Source organism: Pleuronectes platessa, chromosome 7 (genome assembly GCF_947347685.1).
Source record: "Pleuronectes platessa chromosome 7, fPlePla1.1, whole genome shotgun sequence".
Classification (NCBI taxonomy): Eukaryota; Metazoa; Chordata; class Actinopteri; order Pleuronectiformes; family Pleuronectidae; genus Pleuronectes; species Pleuronectes platessa.
In genome coordinates this window covers 18,840,602-18,861,270 of record NC_070632.1, presented here as the reverse complement: position 1 = coordinate 18,861,270, position 20,669 = coordinate 18,840,602, and the positions used below count along the sequence as shown (strand labels likewise).

The 20,669-nt window shown below is 39.5% G+C and overlaps 1 protein-coding gene across 2 annotated transcripts; it reads left to right on the top strand.

The window, feature by feature from the left end:
- Positions 1 to 1,150: 1,150 nt before the first annotated feature.
- LOC128444871 (glucoside xylosyltransferase 1) lies at positions 1,151 to 9,450 on the top strand. 2 transcript variants are annotated; one of them, XM_053427544.1, is made up of 8 exons: positions 1,151 to 1,530; positions 2,050 to 2,142; positions 3,312 to 3,495; positions 3,645 to 3,776; positions 3,870 to 4,121; positions 4,787 to 4,910; positions 5,090 to 5,262; positions 8,009 to 9,450. In XM_053427544.1, exons 1-8 carry the CDS (start codon positions 1,307 to 1,309, stop codon positions 8,177 to 8,179), a joined length of 1,353 nt encoding a protein of 450 aa, XP_053283519.1. In that variant the 5' UTR covers positions 1,151 to 1,306; the 3' UTR covers positions 8,180 to 9,450. The 2 variants fall into 2 exon arrangements, with proteins under 2 accessions (XP_053283519.1, XP_053283520.1); XM_053427545.1 differs by lacking the exon at positions 2,050 to 2,142.
- The last annotated feature ends 11,219 nt before the right edge of the window (positions 9,451 to 20,669 follow it).

The window sequence follows — 20,669 nt, the reverse complement described above, 5'->3', positions numbered from 1 at the left end:
TCTCTCTCACATCAGTCTCACACAGACACTGTCGCTTTCAGGGATCTTACCAGACGGACTGCCCTCAGAGGTGAAACTTTCCCGCTGGGCAACGGCACGTTCATTAATCTGCCGCTGTAGCACTTACGGACTTCTTGGACTATGTCAGCGGGTTCGTAGCCCTCGAGGAGGAGAGGAGAGAAGATTGATAAGAGCTATCAGATAGAACCCTGTTGGTTCAGTTCAGCAGACTGCCTCGACTTTCAAACGAATAACACAACCACAGGGTTTCAAGCAGAGCCGGCCCTGGCAATGGAGAAGCCCTAAGCGAGATGTCAGATTGGCGCTTAATACCACTGGTGTCTAAACTTAAGGATGGAAACCCTCAACAGCAGGATTTTTAAACAAACACATGATTATGCACTCTAATATTATGTTGACATAAAAATAAAAAATAAATGAAAAGACACTTTCAGTCCTTATCATAAATGGATATTTGTTTTTTATACTAAGACGTAGTGGAATTAAAAGGAAAAAATATAAGGAAGCTCAATATAAGAATTTGATTGCAAATGAATGCATTTCCTCCTTTGGTCAGACAATTTCTTGTCGGTGGTGCCTTGGAGATCTTCATCCTTTAGTTTTTGTCTCTGGTCTTTTTAGCTTTGTTTGTTTATTCCTATGAGCAAAGACGTAACCGACTGTCATGCGATAAATAGGGAAGATCCTGAGACCAACCCACTATATTTAATAAAGTAAAATGACAAAGCAAATTAAATAGTTGCATATAATCCCATTCTTCCAACAACACAAACACTCTATGTCTCTCGCAGACTCACATGCAGACACACACACAAACAGACTCCCACACTATCTCTCTCTCTCTCTCTCTCTCTAACACACACTCACACACACACTTACACTATATCTCTATGTCTCTCTCTCACTCACACACTCTCTCTCTCTCTCTATCTCTCTCTTTCACACACACACACACACACTTTATCTGTGTATCTCTCTATCACACACACACACAGACACACGCACACACACACACACACAGACAGACACACACACACACACACACATACGCACACACACAGACATACACGTACGCACACAAACACTGTAATGACAGATGGTTGATCAAACCGGATCGAACCCAACACACGTGTGAGTGAAGTGGGCGGGGCTGAAAGTGTAAACACCAACTGTCCTCTTCGGCTTAGCTCCTGACTTTAGAGGATCCACGGTGGGAGTTCGTTCATCCGATGGTGGCTAAGATCAACAAAAATGATTCTTTAGCGTTTAAAACCTGTAACGCAAAATGCGATGCTACCTTCACGCATTTCTCCTGTGCGTGGTCCTCACCCTGTGCTCACTGTTCTACGTGTTCACTCAACTAGCCTCCACCTTGGAGGAAAAGGATGAGTGGAGGGACGTCAGAGAGCAGGGGATACCGGGGAGGAGCAGTCATGACACCGGGCACCTTCTCAGGAAAGGACCGGGGCTGGCAGGCCTCCGGGACCACGGTGAAGACGGGCTTGACAGGTAGCTTAGCTTAGCTTAGCTTAGCTTAGCTGGCTGTGTCACTTCAATTCATTTCACCACTGACAGTAGCACTAGTTAGCTCTAGCGGCTAAGTTAAGGCATCTTTGAGATGAATAATGTGGGTAAAGCTAACATTCGCTACGGCTAAGGTTCACTTGTGTTACTACTAAGTTATAAAACTAGCTTGTGTTAGCATATGGGCGGATAGTAATAAACAAGGCCTGGGCCATTTTAAATATAATGAATGTGTAATGTGCGGTGGTTCCCCTGTATGTGTTCAGAATTACATCTCTAATTAGCTAGCTCCTCGTAGCTAACGTTAGCTGGATACCCGATTGACCATTAACACTGAAGCTAACACACTCTCCCTTTGCTTGGATTTAAAGCACAACCGTCTGTTTAACAACTAACTCTATATTCGGCATTTCAGTAGACATCTAATCCGGACACCTCTGGTTCTGTTGTTCCAAAGTTAATGTGAATTTGAGGATCGCAAAGCTCACGTTTTCATTCTGACAGGTGTAAATCACTGTCAGTTTCTTACTGGAGTCCATATTGGAGACTGCCTGCTGATGTTTGTGGAGTGAGCTGCTTTTTGGACTCTACTCTTAGGTATGACTGATTTTGTCTCTATAAATTACCTGATTTATGATCCTCAGATTTCAATGTGCAACTTTAACCTCCTTCCACGTTCCACAGTTCAAAATAAAGGATGGACCTGTTGCTGATTTCCCAGTGTACCTTGTGCCTGAGATATGGAACTCATAGTCACCAGCAGTTGTCAGAAATCACACATGCTGACAACTCAGTCAATGTGTTAATATAAACCTGACTCTGTAAAGTCATCTCATCATCATGACGAGTGAAAGAGGACAAGAGAAAAGTGATGATCTGAGAGACAATGCTTTGTATTACATCATAACGTTTAACGTGTTACTTTTGTCATAGAATGCCTCTCTTACATACACCACTATACATATATATTTTTAGAAATATACACAAAAGTAATGCATACAATATTAATTATATAAGGCCTGGGACCCCATCATTGCGCTGCATAAATATCCTCACCTTAAATGTTAAACTAGAACATTCCATGGCTAATAACGATCAAACTATAAATATGTCAAATTGTACATTTCCATCATTCATCTTGCACATCTTGTTTTTATGGTGTTAATAAAGCTTTATACAGTTCCCTATTTTTATATTTATGCTGTTGCACAAACATACCACAGCAAATTAATTTTATTTGTAAGCTTGCTTGGCAATAAACCCGTATTCATATTCGTATATTTATGGGGTCTGTCAATAAGTAATTGACAGATTACAGTAATACAGTCATGGGCGCAGCATTAGCTACAGCTTTTCTATGTTTCAAATTCTCAGTGTTATCTCTCGGTTACAAAGAGTATGATAACACAGCTTTTATTGACTCTGTTGGCTGCCATTTGATCTGTCATACTATGACATGTATACAGAGTTATGGTGGGAAACTATCTTCACAATATGTGACAGGCTACATTTATGATTTCCAAAGTTTGAAAGTGGTACTTCACGGGGAACACTTGAAAGCAGCACAAAGCACGAGTAATAATCCTTTTCTACATCTCTTCATTAAATCTAATGGCAGTTCCAACCCTACAGGGCCGAGTGTCATTCAGCTGAGCCTCATTCCTTTGTTAATTTTCGGATCATGTCACTGATCCAATCTGTTTTATGTTTAAAATGTTTTTTTCTGGGTCAATTATTGAATAATCCAATTTCGTCTCTGCTCGTAGAGAGAGGTCCGGTGCTGCTGTCAAAGAATCTATCGATGACAGGAGTCACCTGGCTGTGGTGGCCTGTGGCCCCAGGCTAGAGGAGACTCTCACCATGCTGAAGTCTGCTGTTCTCTTCAGCAAAAAGCCTCTGCACTTTTACATCTTTGCCGAGGATAATCTACATGTCAGCTTCAGAAGTTCTGTAAGTGTCCTTTCCATTGTCCTCCTCAACATCATCAGAACTTTCATTCACTTCATTTTCATTTTCTTGAGTTTTCTAAGCCTTGGTTAAATTCTGACAAAAACTATCTTAATAATTTCTGTGATCTTTGTGTTTATCTTCTCTTAAAGCTGCACTCCTGGCCCAGAACAGTTCAGACCAAGTTTAAATTCACCATCTATCCCATCACTTTTCCCGAGGAGAATGCAAAGGAGTGGAAGAAGCTCTTCAAACCATGCGCTTCTCAGAGACTCTTCCTGCCAGTTAGTCTGGAGTCATCTTCAACATATACTGTATGATTTCTAATGGTTATAAAGGGGCAACACATTATAAGAATATCTCTGTTTTATTTCCAGCTGATCCTGAAGGAGGTGGATTCTTTGCTGTATGTGGACACAGATATCATTTTCCTGCGCCCCGTCGAGGACATGTGGGCTTTGCTTTCTCAGTTCAGTCCAAGCCACTTAGCTGCCATGGCTCCAGAGCACGAGGAGCCACGTATCGGCTGGTACAACCGATTCGCCCGTCACCCTTATTATGGCAAGACAGGCATCAACTCAGGTGTCATGCTCATGAACATGACTCGCCTCAGGGAGAACTTTTTTAAGGTAACTTTCAGGTCGTTTTTTTTATTATGTGTAACTATCTAGCAGTGTGCAGTATTCAAACCTCTCAGTTTAATATACTAGTGCATCATAATGGCCGATACCATTAAAAACAACATATGGATGAGACGTCACTTTTGAAGGCACAGATTAAACAGGTTTTTTTCTATTGATTACCTAGACTGGGCCGGCTTGCCATATTAACATTTCAAAGGAATGTTTCATAGAAAAGTTTGGCTCAAAGTTGATAAGACTATTACTACTATTTAATGCATATTGTGTCAATGTGTCAGCTACCAGTAATAACTCAATATTTGTTGCAAACAATATTCCATCTGTGGAGTATATAGTGTTAGTCTATTTTCCAGTTCTGTTTAAAAATCTACATTCTCTTAATTGAGAAGTATTTTGAGATGTGTGAAAGGTGATCTTGGGGAATAAAAGGGTCTCGGGAGTAGCTGCACCACCGACATTGACCAGTTGATGTCACTCTTGTTATTTATTTTGAATAAGCCTCACAATGAGCCGACTTGTTTGACAGAGAGAAACAGTGTGTTTGAGTTGAGGTGAAGTGTCAACAAAGGGAATCATTTAATAAAATTGCTTTTATGGTTTATGTTTTCCTGATGCAAAATTATATGATTGCTGTCTGAATCTTATTTTTCTAGAATGACATGACCAAAGTTTCACTGCGGTGGGAGGAAATTCTGATGCCTCTTCTCCAGAAGTATAAACTCAATATCACGTGGGGGGACCAGGACCTACTAAATATCATATTCCATCATAACCCAGGTACACAAATATATTTTCAATATGCTCAAGACACAAACGAGTCTTCACTCAAGGACATTTTGGTTGTTCTTTTGGACATTTCCTATTGAATAAACAAATATTTGATTCGACTTGCTTCTTTTGATTACATCTAGTTATTTATAACAATCGGCCCAACCCTGCCTCTTGCTGCATTACAGAGAGCCTGTATGTGTTTCCCTGCCAGTGGAACTACCGTCCAGACCACTGTATCTATGGCAGCAACTGTCAACAGGCTGAACAAGAAGGTGTCTTCATTCTCCATGGTAACAGGGGAGTGTACCATGATGACAAGCAGCCAGCGTTTCGAGCCGTCTACGAAGCCATCCAAAAGGTAAGGAGAGCTTCAGCTAGTCGCAGGTCTGTGGTTTCTTTGAGCCCTCCCAGTAGAATAAAAAGAAAATGTGTATTTCCTGAAGGGCCCTTGTTTCTTAGCAATCACCAAGTCTTGCTGAAAGTTTTTAAAGTAATTGAGCATATTTATTCTTTCAAAGAAAATGTGTTAATGGTCCTTCAGACAAATACAATAGAAAACGTTAAGGGATGTAGTATTTGAGAGGCCTTGTTTATTCTGGTGAATATTTTTTATAGACTTTCTCTCTGGTGCCTCTGTTTCTTTAGGGAACAGTTGTGGAAGCAGACCAGACTTTTTGGAGAAACATTTGCTAGTCATTATGTTTTCAATAGGCTCTCCAGGCCATTGCCTTTCTCTTATGGATGTTCTTATCCACCCGTGCTTAATCAATAGTCTGTTAAACTTTTCCGTCATTCTGTCTCAGCTCTCCCAAAGCAGACAAATCAGTCCTACCTGGTTTCGACCAGTGGAGGGTTTGCTTGAGATGTTTTCAGCTGTAGCTCGAAGATTCACTGAGTCTGTTGCACATCTGACACGTCCGTTTAATTCAAGGTGTTAGCTGTGATGTTTCTTTGGGGACATGATGTATTATCGTCGTGTCAAACTGGTCCAGGAGCTCAGGATTCTTCTAGATCAGTTTTATCAGGGATTACACAAAACTTCCAGATGGATTACCAAGAAACATGGTGGAAGGATATGGTATGATTTAGGGAAGAACCCATCCAATTTTGGAGCAGATCCAGGATTTCAACGTTCATGACCAAAAATCTTATTAAGAACTGGATTTTTAGGCTCATTCTGTTCATGTTTATTATCACATATTGCTGTTTTTTATTATGACAAAGTTAAAATCAAGGGGAAAATAATTGTTCACGGTGGACTGAGATTATTTTATGTTTTTGTTATTGTTTTCAAATCCCATAACAACTACAAAATCCACACTGCATTTGTCCATTACTTTTCCCCAAAACGCATTGCTCGTCACTTCTGCTTTTCTTTTAAAGACTGACTTATTTCTTGGTGTTTTGACGCCTTTAACAAAATCTTAACATTTTCAGAATGCTAGCATTCTGAATGACACCCAGCAGAACAGTGCCAGTGCATGGCTGGCTAAAGAGAAGGATCAGTCAGACTTGCTTTAAATGTTTTTCACTTTTTTATTGCATCATCAGTGACCGTCATCACTGAGCAGGAAACTCTCTCTCTCTCTCTCTCTCTCTCTCTCTCTCTCTCTCTCTCCCTCTCCCTCTCTCCCTCTCTCCCTCTCCCTCTCCCTCTCCCTCTCTCTCTCTATCTCTCTCTCTGCACACCTTCGATCTGCTCTTGTTGATTTCAGCACTCTGGTCAACATGCAGGCAGGAAAGCAAGGGAAGCTTCATTAGCTGGTCTCCATCCATTACCGCCACAGGGCCCAGCCTGGCTACTATCAGTGCGGGCAATGTTCTCAGCCATTAAGTAAACGAGCAGGCTTCATTATGGGGCACTCGGCCCCCCCACGTCTCCATCAGTCTCTCCGACAGCACAGACACACACACTGCATCCGAGACAGCACATAACATATTTCACTTGATTTTCAGAGGTTGAGGAATGCTTCGATTTGCCATTTGTTATAGTGAAACGTGACCCGTATTAAGTAGATAGATGTAAGATATGGAGATTTGTAGTTTATCTTATTACACCAGAGCCTGGTGTAGCTGAAGTTATGCGCCACGTTTTGTTGGTGCTTTTATCAATTCTTCCTGTTGGTCCAGCTCCTTCGGCCCCCCACCCACATTGTTCCCACTCAGCCCTTTGAGGACAGCATCCGAATGCCTGGAGCAGGCAATTCTGAGGGAAACTCATTTCCATCCCACCAAGAGCTCCTTAGTCAGTCTGGCTCCCATGGTGGGCTCGCCCAGCTAGCCGAGGAGCTCGCAATAAAGGGCACTACCATTACCCAGCCAAGCCCACAAAAGAGTAGTAAAATTTTTAGTGCTGATGCTAGTTTGAGACATGATGGCTGTGTGGACAACGTACCAGAAGCATCCACATAAAAAATCGATAGGAGGCTGTTAATGGTGTTTTATTGCCCACTGCACTATATGAATGATAATAAAGAAAGTGTGTTTTGAGTAACCTGATGCCTGGTGAAATTACAGTCAAATCAGTGCTGTAAAATAGTGATTTCCTTCGCATTTATACGAGGCCTTTAAAACAATGGTTTACCTCGTTTGAAAACAATAAATAAAATGCCTGCCTCTTGATTTACATTATGCATGTAACGGAGGTGTTGTTATCAACTGGCAGAAGAGCTTTACTCTGTGACACGAGAGCATTGAATAATGAAGCTTATCTGTAAGGCTGCAGTTGAAGCTCTCCCCACTGCTGTAACACCTCACTGAGTCCTTTGTTGTTTAGTTTGGATAAAGTATTTACCATCCAAGCCAAATGTCAATCAACTTCCAAAGTTTATCAATTAATCTGATTTGAATGCAGTTTTTATTTTGCTCATAATGACTATCACAGGTATTAACTTAGATGCTTTTGTTTGAAGGAGATATGCAGATATTCAGGTTCATAATGTTAGCGTGGGATGTTTCTTAGAGTTTATGCTCATGTTCAGAATCTTTCAGATGAATTACTTATGAGGTGCTCATTGTACAACACTGTAATACTAAAGGACCTTCTGTGATAATATGTGTGAAATCTGAAATCTAATACTTGCTCGTGTTCCTTTACATCGCAGTACCAGTTTGGCAAGAACATGGAGGCGTTCCTGCTTCAGCCTTTAGAGGCATCGCTGCAGACCACCACACACACCTACTGTGGAAGAGCCAGCCACCTTTTTACCAAGAGACTAAAACAGAGCATCATCAACAGGACGTCGCACAAAGACGACAATCCTGCCCGCTCTTAATGAACCACTCCATGAATAACGTCTCGCTGGGTGAAGATTCTTGGATTGAGGACACTCCTGTGGAGTCGATGAGCTGGACGAGAAACAGACTCAGGTCAAAACGGAATAATCATCTGTTTACGAACTACATATCAAGATTGTTTAAATGGGGAACATTTGTCTGTCCAACAGGTTTATTTTGTATTTGAGTGAAACTAATGATGGTACCTATCTGTCCAATGAACACAACAAATGCTCCATGGTGGAAAATGTACTGAATCCACTTTGCCTTGCAGAGATTTTTTGAAATAATATCTGAAGATAAAGACATGTATTTTCAGACAATCAGGTTAATAATAATAATAATATTTTATATATAATATTATTGTTGTGTTTAGAGAAAGATCCTGCCATCGCGTTGTGAAAAAACGACACTCCACAGGGTACTAAAATACAATTTTCTTATCCAGAGTATTTTATTAGATTTGTTTTAATATAATTTTTCATAAAGGTTTTGTATTGGTCTTTTTGACGATGCAGTATCATAGAAAAGTGTTGTTATTATATTTAGGTACTTGTTAGCTGCACAAGAATGATTGTCTTTCTTTATTGAACATGAAAGTATTCATCAACCATACTTCCAACTTGTAGAGCAGAATTTGATGTGTATTTGTTGTTGTTTAACATGTGACAGTAAGCACTTTTGATCTTTCACGTATGACTAACCTTTCATGTACTTTGGTATGGGAGTTATTTTAAGCATTGCTTGCTATAGTAGGATTTACATAGCATTAACATCAGTTACTTGTTTAATGCTGTGTCTGATCAGGAAAAAGGATCTCCAACCGCTTCTCTTTGTGAAATCAGAAATTAATAATCTCTTTTTTTCTGTGTAATTTATCCTTGTTTACCATATATGTCAGAAAATCAGTATCATAGTGTTTTTGCGTGAAAGTCTCACCTTTCTTTTCTTGTAAAAGAGTATCGAATGTCATCAAGACTCATCCAATCAAAGTGTAGTTTCTGTTTGAACCTGAACATTTCATAAACATGACCAAGATCACAACAGTGTCACAGAGAGCTCTTAGTTTCTAATCAAGCCATCAAGACTGGAACATTTGCACTATTGATTCAAGATTGTAACAATGTAATCAGATATAAGAAAGCAAAAGCTGTGGTTTCAATGTTTGACAGAAAATAAAATGTATAAACATTCAAACGTGTGGGAAATAGATATTTTATACATTTTTGTACACTTTGAGATGATTAAACCGTTTTATTGTTACCCATGATACTGTTTGTACTGTCTGTAAATCATGTGTGCTTGCAAGGAGGATGAACTAAAAAATGCCCCACATCTCTCTGTGATGTGGCTTGCTGCTTTTAAAGTAGATAAATAAATTCTTAGCAGTAAAAATCTACTTTATATTAAGAGAAACTCTTTAAAAGTATTGATGAAAAATAAATGCAATAGCCCTGCAGGCTACTTGTTGCCCACTCACTCCATACACAGTCTGAGCATGAGCCACGTCCGAGAAGTCAGCAGCAAGCTGAAAATAAGAAATCAATGTGTGAGTATGAGGACTTTAGAAAGTGTTAGATGTCCAAAAAAGGAGCTGATGTGTCTGGGTCAGTCGCCTCTGGCTCTTCATTTCACAGGCAGATTGACGGACGTGCCTGGAATCCGCAGTAGGTCTGCATGATGAATTTAAAATGGTCTGAGGAGCCTTAGATGTATCCCCCTTTTTTCTTGCCAAGGAACGGGGAAGTGAGCAGCGAAACATTGTCAGTGTTTTCGAAATCTAAAGCTCAATTTCATGATGTGGAAGGTCTCAAAGCAGAGTTTCTCCAACAGATCTGCACATTAGACGGTTAATGGTTGTATTGCACTGTAAGAATAGTAGAATAGGATTTTGTTTATTCTGGTTTTGGTCAAAATGGTCGATCATCTCAAGCCTCAGGATATTCTCCTCCTACTCAGGGTTGGGTGACCTGCTGTAGTTTATAAGGATGCTTTATGAATTGGCTCTGGTCCAAGATAGAAGTTTGTCTTTTACTACTTTGTCTATTACTACTCCCACTTACAGAAGCATCTTAAAAGGTTAGGCAAGTGCATTTCTTGATTTGCTGTGTGAATACAAAACAAATCGAATGCAAAAAAGAGAAAAAAAGGTCAACTTATTTCCTGTGTGATTTACAGTGAAATGCTCACAGATATTATTGAACACCTTTAATTACCGTCCTCTGTAAGATGGATGTTTACAACTGCAATATGTAAAGCATATTCAGTTTTTAGGGCGAAAGGCTTATAGCATTACTGCCTGGTTTTACTCCCCCTGAGTATGATGGTAATTGAGATCTCATTCTCTTTCGGTCTAACAGGAACTGCCAATGGATTATTCATGTTATTGCTTGCACCACTTGGCATCAGTGATGTTCAATAGCGATTTAAAGCCCAGGCATAAACAGTTCAGAGGCAAATGGCCCAACACAGAGTAAAAAGGGTCACAAAGTAAGGGCTATGCATTATTAGGCAATGCAAAGTCATCAATGTCCCCTTTACTTGATGGAAGTAAATAACAGTTAATGTGCAAAGGACATTTAGAGTGTAAAGATGGCATCATGCGGTTAATTACATCTGGTACCAGGTGTAAGAATGATATGTTCTCACTTCAATGATGTATTCAAATATTCCCACTCATAACCTGGAAGAAAGCAGGGAGAGAATATGTGAGCAGACCTTGCAGAGTTTTCTAGTGCAAGTTGATCATAAAGCAAAATGTTACTTTACATTGTTTTTAAATGTTACTTGGGTTAAACTATTTATGTGATTTGTAACTGTGAAATTCTCAGAGAGCGACATTTGACCTTATATTGTGTATTGTACCTCATCATTGAAGTATTTAGTATTTTAACGTCATATTTTGAATAAAACAAAACTTTCAGGGCCCCTTAACATTCTTGGGGTCCTAAATAAACTTATATACTTAAATACATAAATTTCAGAGTAGTTTGCTTTTCATAGGTAAACTGAAATGACAGATGAGTATAAGAATTATAAGACTTACCTGAATCTTCAATAGTTGGCCATCAGCATGCAGAAAAGCATCAAAACTAAAAAAGTTCAAGCTAAATTGTTGGAATAGAGTCATTCAAGAGAGCACGTAAAAGTATTCAGTATAATAATATAGAAAATGAAAATAGAAAATCAAATAGAAATATATTGATATATAACGCATACGTAATAACACCTTTAAAAAAAGACGGAAATATTATTTGTAGAGAAATGAAATAACCAACAGAAATAATACATAACCAACAGAAACTGTGCAAAATAAATCCTGTGTTCATCTGCTGATAGCTCGGTTCCTGCATCGAACCAACTCAGATGATGGGTTCTCTGTGACATTTCTTCCAACAGTAGGTCTATCAGCCCTATATGAGTGGAAACTGCTTTCTACTGGCACTGATAAGAGCAGCTCAGACACAATCTAATCATACAGCTCAAGTTAACGTGATCAGACTGAAGTGTACGACAGCATTTATTCACAACAGAGTTAACAACAGAGACTTGTGTAAGTAGACTCCAGAAACATGACATGCATCTTTAACTAATGGAGCTCAGTAGAGTGCATACCTCCACCACGGCTCAACAGTCCCCTTAAATTTAATCATGCCGCACCAAATTGAACACACTCATAGATATCAGTCCATTAAGTTTGCCTGCTTTTGTTCATCAACATTTATGCATTATTCCCGAAGAGATCTGCAAAAATGTAAAAAATGATCACAATTTTAAAGGAAGAGTCTCAAAATTCCCTGATCGGTCCCCTGTTCCGGATCCATGCCAAAATGCAAAAGATTTTCTATGGCAAATCCTTCCTTCCTCCCAATTTCAAGAAAATGTATTCAATAGCTTTTGCATAATCCTGGTAAAAGACAGACAAAAGGCAATACAAATACAATGTACTTGGTGGAGTTAACCAATGAAAGTAAAAAATGGGGCAACCCCCTCCCCCAGAGTTTATAGACTCATGGAGGAGTTAAACCAGCAGGAGGATGAGGCTTCTCAGAACTTGCTTGTGGTGTTTGTATTGATGGGAGACTGGGAGGTTGTTTGACAGTAGGTTTGAAAGACAGAATATCAATAGAGCAGTTATGGTGTGTCCAGTGTTTATTTGAAGTATATCATCCAAGCACTGACGGGCTCACAGTCGGGCAGACAGAAACAACATCGGTCAACATGACAACATTGAAAAGCAAATGCAGTGGTGAAGGTGAGAGTGAGAAGAATTTCCAAACATGAGAGAAAGATCTTTCATTCAACTTTTGCCAGAAGATGTAGATGCATGTATCCAAAACAATGAGCTAAAACAGGCTAAAAAGAACAGAATGGAGGAGTTGAGATGGCTGATGATTGTGTGTTTTCAGCACTCAAGCAAGAACCTTCACATTATAGAGTCCTTTAATTCATTATCCATGACAAAGATATATATTAATCTAGTTCAAAGCAGACTTTAGGAAAGGCTCCACACACACACAGTACAGTTTGATAAGATCTGAGACCTGACAGGGAAACAATTAAGATAAAGCCAAAGGATGACTGAGGCTTTCATCGAGAAGACGTATTACTCAGTATGTTACATGACATCAGAAGCCTTACTCATCAAGGGCACTTCTAAGAAGAACGCCCGGTCTTCATTTCAATCTGCTCATTTCGCAGGACAGCACTTCTCAGTGAGGCTGAGACTCCGGGGGTAGTTAAAACGTGAACCCGACAGCGAGCCATGTATCTTGTCAGTTTGATGAACCGAATGAAGTGACACACCAGAGCGTGGACGAGAGGAAGGTAAGAGGTTTATCAAAACGGAATGGACCAGGTAGGAAAATCTATTTTTCTCCTTGTGCATCCATCTCTGTGCTCCCCATCCCTGCTTGGGAAGGTTATCATTAACCAGTGAACATTTTGATCAATAATACATTTGCTCGCACTGCTGAGACAGGTATAATCGTGCTGATATGTCAAGATTTAAAACAATTAACGTAATTTACGTTGAACATTAGCTATGCATGGATCCGTCAGTATCATGCTGGGAAGGGAACTTGCCACTGTAAGCAAGATGGGAGATATGCATATGCAAATATAATGAAATAGCTAGTTCCGAGCCTGTAGTCAGACATGGATATCATCTTGTCAAATGGTGACGTTCAATTTAACCAATTTATGAGGTGGTAGCTGAAAATGGTCTGGATGCTGAATAAGGTTACTTCTTAATCTAGCACAGGGTCTCATCTACAATAATTAATAGATTCGCGTGGAAATTAAGATTCTTCGTATTTTCGTAAATGTAAAAAGATTACGAGCCTAGATCCAAGCTAGTGCTCAAGCTGTACATAACAATGACAACGCTAACACGCCGATGTTTTACAATTATATTATATACAAGCACATATCTTGGTTTAGCAGGTAAGCATGCTAATACTTGCTAATTAGCATTCAACACACAAAGTACAGCAGAAGATTTGTATTTGGTCATAAACCAAAGGGTTGGACAAATTAAAATTTAGTCCAACGACGACACCACATGAAATGTCAGGGATTCACTAAATCAGCACCATTCGTTCCGAGTGGGACATAAATGTCTTCAACCAAATTTCATGGTAATCAATCCAACAGTTGCTCACCTCACAACCATGAATGTCAACTTGCGGTGGCACAACATGAACTGTTAGGATTCTGTGTTAAGGGCTGATGCACATAAGGATTTTCAGCTCTTGACCAATGTGGGAGACCACAGACATAATGAGAGATTAACCGATTTTTAATCTTACAATCTTCAGTCCACAAACTGGACGATGTGACCAGAACGTCAGACCACACACTTCCCAAAGGCGTATACAGCCCGAGTTGGAGCTGAGTAGTAAATGTATTGTTGTTTTTAGTTACAGCCGTAAAAGTATGAAACATCTGGTTGGTGATGCTTCCTGGTCATCTAGTCTCTCTCCCACTCTCTCTCCATGTCTCCAAGACTTCCCACAAAAACAAGTAGTGCAGATACTTGATTTGCTTGTAGACCGCTGCATCTAACGTTAGCATGTAGTCAATTCTGCTACTTTTTTGAATAAAGAGAAATGGGGAAATGTGTGAACTGGTTTATTTTGTTGACTTTGTTGCCACAGTAATATCAATATGGTATTACTACCTGCATCACCAACTTCAGGCACACTGGTTTGATTGGACCAAGTGGACTTACTCATCATCCAAACATTATATCGTCAGAGGTCAAGACTCCAAGCAATTCTGGGGGCCTCGGCAACCTAGTTTCTGGAGAGACCGTGACTTCCTTGTCTTTTTTCTTTTCGTGTTGTTTGATTGTTTAGCTGTCTCAACTTCCTGCAATTGGTCCAAAAGTCAAAACTGTTAAAAAAAAGTTTTGGTTTGACTAAACTTTGGTCTGTTGGATCAGACCTGGTATTTTAGTTCGGACTAAACTGAACAAACAACACGTTGGTGTGAGAGCTTCCAGAAGCTCCAACACAGACAGAAAAACAGGTAAAAACTAAGCAACACAAATAATAATTACACCAAGTGTGAGGTAAAACCAGGGAGCAGGGAAAGGATCAAAACAGATGAACTGACAAAGAAGACCGGGGAGCACGGAGACTAAATACACAAGGGAGGCAGGCATAATGGGACACAACAGGAGCCGTCAATCACTGAGGCGGGATACCAAAAACAGGAAATAAGACAACCAAAGACAAACAAGATGAGTCATTTTAAAGAAAAACAACTAGCAAAATAAAAGTCGTATCAGAGAGCCTTAAAATTCCCAAAGGTCTTTCCAAAGTCCTTAACAGGCCAAGTCCTAAGAAAACAAGTAATTGTAATGTGTTATCTGGGTGACATGATTGCCATCCATACAAGACACTAGTTGAGGTATTTCAGTTTGCATCAAAGAAGTGAACTGTCACACTGACACACCAACATTGCTATTCCAAGAGCAACGCATCCAGCGAGGTTAAAAAGGTTATTCGTGAATTAGCTTTTCTAAATTTCCTCTTAAAATTATTTTCTAGCAATTTCAAAAAATGGGTTCCTCCAGGAAATGGAAGAGGAGCTACATTAAGGAAACATCCTCATTCAGTTAAATTGTGCGTGGATCAATAATTCAACAAATAATCCATACCCTAGCTACCTGAGGTTGCTGGCTCCTCTCTCATCACTCAGCAGCCATAAACCACAGCTCAAAGAGCTTCCATATTGACCTCAAGGACTCTTGGTTCCATTGCCATCACATACAAGATAGCGAGGCATGTTTTATAGATGCATAACATTCAAACACAAAAATAAGGATGTTATTACTCAGTCTGCCTCCATATCGGCTGTTTATGGCCCGCTTGAAACAAATGTCATGGAGATTGGAGTAATACCATCTGTATTACCACTCATAAAGGAAGATATCAATCACTCCGGCTGACCTTTTTTCTCCTGATAAAGTGTCTCATCAATGAGCTACATCCCAGTGCCTGAGGGCTGAAGGGCTATTGGACGAAATCAATGCAGTGCCAAGTATTGTTAGTGGACAACATGCCCATGATTCAATACTCCACACTTTCTTGATTGCATTGTACACACCAGTGACAAGCAGCATTAATGGACTGAGCAGGTGATTCATGGTAACTGAATGACTGACTGCTATTAGGGGGCGTCCGCTTTCATGAACCCGCATGGCGGTAGCATCAGTGGCCATAAATCGACTGTGACTTGGCCAAATGCCGGGATCGTGTTTGCGTCTGCCTGCATGCAAATGAGTGTGTGGTCATGTCTGTGTGTAATTGTTGACTTTTGGGAGGCATTTCCAAGACAGCAGGTTTTATTTACAGGAGTTCTGCTGGACCCCCTGTGGCCTGTATGCCTTCCTCTCCCCACAGTGACTTCAATTACAGTGTGTGTCCTTTCGTCTTTTTTTTTGTTGCTTTAATTGCTTAATAATTACACTACACTGAGCAAATGTTCTTCTGTGCACATGATTTTTTTCACAAGTTGTCTTTTCAATCTGTCCCCAACCTCATATACTGTAGGTCATTTGTCTTCCCCATGCATCCCTCCTCTCCTGGCGTCTCCTAATGACTTTACCGTTCCTATAGGCCCACACACAGAGGTTGTCTCATTGACTATTGGAGCAGCTCGACCTGCGTGAGGAACCTTTAATTGTTTTTACCGGATTCTGACAGCGGATGACACATGATGGATTTGCCTGGAACACTTATCTCTGACACGTAAAAAGAACAATCTGCGGTTACATTCACGGTCAAATGAGAACTTTTGCTAAATGCTGCACAGTCAGACGAAACCAAAGCATTTTAATGGCCGGATTTCCAAGCTTGTGTTTTAAACCCAGAGAAGTGTCTCTCATTTGGAGTTCAAAGTACATTCAGAAAAAGTCCCAAAGGCTAAATGGGCTGTTCCATAAAACTCCACAATTTACCACAAATCTCTCTCCACCTCGTGAGCAGTTGGCTGTGATGGAAGTGTTAAATGAGCTGGGCTTTCTGTGAGAGTATCGACATGTCCCTCATGTAAAACTTATTATACAAAACCTAATCTCAAACTATATTTTAGCATTTTAGTTCTTTCACTCTAAGGAATTTATAACACTAAAATAGATTAATCAGACACTCGCCTCAACGATGCAATTTAAGGTTACCTAGCTGCAAAATGCATAATGAGCTGTAGGAGTCAACTAAGCAATATACCACAAATTGCTCCATGAAAGCCATTTTTCAGATTCCCCTATTATATTTCAAGGGCACTTTGACCACCACAACACAGAAATGGTTCCTCATCAAAGCTCCTACAAGTCATTATCATTATTTATGCATGCTCAGAGGAGTGGCGGGCCTAATTTTTCATTGATGTGACAGATAATAGTTGAGTGTAGGCTACGTGAAGCTTCGATAGAATATTTCTCAAGAAGGCCTCATTTTGTCAGGTGCCATTCCTCACCCCTTACAGGAAGAATTGTATAGAAGTCTTCAATTGAAAGTCAAGTCAAAGAACCATTAAAAACAATACTCATCATTCCAAATTAATTCACATTAAAAAAGTTATTAATTGAAAATCCGGCGGTAAAGCAATTATTGGTAAGTTATTCTAAATTAGAAAACACTGTTCAGGACAGGGAACCTGGTCCAGACGGCTGCTAACGAACAGCCGTAGGTGCCTGTTTTAGTGGAAACCAGAGACCTGTTTGTGAACATCAGTGGTGAGTGAGGGCATCACACTGGTGGAGGAGGCGTGGACTGCCTGGGGTTCCCTTGAAGCATTAGATGTGTATCAGAAGGCCAGAGGTCAGGCCCCTACAGAGGGTCAGACAATACACCTGAGGCTTTAAAAGGTTGAGAGCTACAGGTAATTAGTAGAAAGGATTACAAAGTGTATTTTATTAGGTTATCATAGGTTTTATTATGTAAAATCTATATTGAAAATTTGAATACAATTGAATAAAAAATCTCAATAAATAAGTGAAAAGAGTAAAATATTTCCCTGGAAATTAATTGCAAAGTAGCATAAACTAGAGAAGCAAGAACCACCAATGTGTACTTTAGAAAATGATTCACTACCATAATCATAAGTCAACATGAGTACAACAATCGACCAAGCCAACGTCCTTCCCCTAAAGGACTCTTAACTACAAACATGTACATTCTTCTGTCCAGCATATTGTTCTGAACTGTGTATATTCTCCCAGAGGAACCTTAATCCTGTCTTATAGCCAGGCCAGATTTATTTAGCTCGGCTCAGTAAACTGCAGTTTGATTATAGAAAAGGCTGTTATTCCAAACAACACAATGTGATCAATAATTATTAGTGGGGAAACATTAGTTTCACAGAGAAGTAGACATTAAAGAAAAGCAAAAAGAGGACATTATTGTCTGGAGGAAATTAAAAGCAAGAGAGGAGACACTCCCTTTATTTAAAAAGTTGTCCATGACCAGAGAATAACCAGATTTCAATTAAAGGGGACAATCCTTATTGTCATGGGACCCAGAACGAGTCACTGGTATGTGCCTTCAGGGGCCGACTACACTGTTTCATTATCTCTCTCCTGCACTCATGGATTTCCTTTTACCTTTGCCCGTTAGGCATTCAATGTTCCCTTCACTCGATATCGCACCTTTAGAGGTGTTCAGGAAAAATCAATTCAATGCTGTGATGTGGAGTCACTCTTGATTGTTATATTGAGTGAAACATTTACACTTTGCGCACTCTTCTTTTTAGGAATAGATACATATATACATTTTGTTGCCGTTCATATACTGTAAGTATATCATCTCAAATGAGAAGTCTCACAATGTTGCTTGAAATGAAAATATCAACTGATAAATTGCTAAAGATAGAACATGGAACAACCGGATTGACCTAATTCCAAATACAAAACCTTGAAATTATGACAGACTATTTGCACATGGCCCGATACAGTGCATGAACAAATGTATGCAGACTGCAAATACCATTTGACATTTCGAATAAAGATTGAATACATTTTTTTATGAAGGGTTGGAGCTTTGTATGACATGTGAATGATGATTTAATAAGAAGATTATGTTCTAATCCTGTTTGCAGATCACTGAGGTCGACTCTGTTACATTGGACGATAATCCAGGAAGTTTCACTAACGACTTGCCGACACAAAAACTGACATGATAATTCTTTGTGCCATTAATGTCTGTATGAATGAAGTAGGGCCATATTAAATATTCAAAATGGGAGATTACGAGAATAAGGTCATAATATTAAGTGAAATATATTGTACTTTTTATTAGAAACAAGTCAAAATATGTTAAGAAAGGGAAAATCGAAGGAATAAGCAGCAAGGAGAACCTGTGTTTGCCACCGAACCAAAATCCTGATTACGTATATCACCGGATCTTTGAGAAACCATGATCCCACTTTGAATAGCACACAGATTGCAGTCCCCCACTACCAAGCATCTCCTCTGCCACAATAGAGGCAATTTCCTCCAAGTCTGTGTGGTTCTTTCTTCGGAATAGACACAGTTTCATGCACAATCGTTCAAAGTCTTGATACTTATGATAGTGTGGTGCTGATGAGCCATAAGATTAAGTATTTTGTTATGTGTGAAACAGAATACTCAAGCATTACTTCACAAGATGCTCCACATTTCTCATTTGAATACAGACGACCGGCTGATTGTCTGATTTCGCCTCTAAAATGACATATTTATTCTCGACATTTCAGATTTCTTTCCTTTAAAGTGGCCCTAATACTCCATTGTAATGTACAAATATAGAAACTCGTACATAGGCTGACAGAAGCTAAATAGCAACTGCGTCATTCTGTAAATACAAACTCGTTCGGTTGAGAGCGTGGGAAGGTCATCAGTCCAACAACCTGCAACATGGTAAGTAAATACGCCCATGAACACGGCAGGTAAATTCAATCTGGGTGAGGAAAATGAAAGACTAGCTCTTGACCCTCCCTCATCCTCACTGCCCAGGTACTCTCGAGCAAGGCTCTGATTGAGCTGCTCAGTGCTTACACAGATTATTCTGGTTGTACTTTGCAGCTTCTAGACATGAATGAGTGAGTGTGAGCTGGGCTTGAAACTTCTGAGAAATATAAAAAAATGTTTCTGGTACATACTGGCCTCCTGGCAGTGGAATCCAAGATGTTATAAGGTCAAATCAGAATATGAAAGGTTACAAATGCAGACAGGTTTGACTTGGACAAGAAAAACTTCACAACCATAGTTTTCAGCTACTTGAAGAAGTTTCCAGTGTTTTTTAGTCTTCACCTCTCGAGGACATGAGGGCATCAAAATAACAAGAACAAAACTTTTAGACTTAACTTTTCCAGCCAAGAAATCACATCCTGGATCGAATCAGACACTGAGGATCACAGTATTGATTTAGGACATATATAAATATGAGATATATATATATATATATGATTGATCTTTTTGACTAAAGTATTTATCTATTGGTTTATCTTCATTGTGCATTTCATATGTGAAACTTGGGAGGCCTGTATATGGTTAATGTAGCTCAGCAGCTTGACGACCAATACAATGATCGATCACTTGGTCATAGTAGTTTCATTAATAAGACTTAATAAGGCAAAGCAAACCGATTTGGATAGTTCATTATAATACACAGAGGTCATTGTGCTTTATGAAATTAGAGTAAATACTAGATGCATACAAAACTTCAAAAAGAGTAGGAACATTAAACAAACAATTTAAAGTATAGAAACTGTATACAAACTATTATTGTAGAACAGATAATATCTGATTAAAACAGATTTGATATCCACTGTGTCAGCTGGTTCCAGCTACATTTCATCTCACTGGTTAGATTTTAACATAGGCACCATGAGCTGACCAGCTTCAGCAGATCCAAATGACCTATCAGGCCTATAGTCAATATATTGTTACAGGCACCAGACTTGGAACAGCAGGATAACACAGGCCAGGTAGCATTTTGTAGC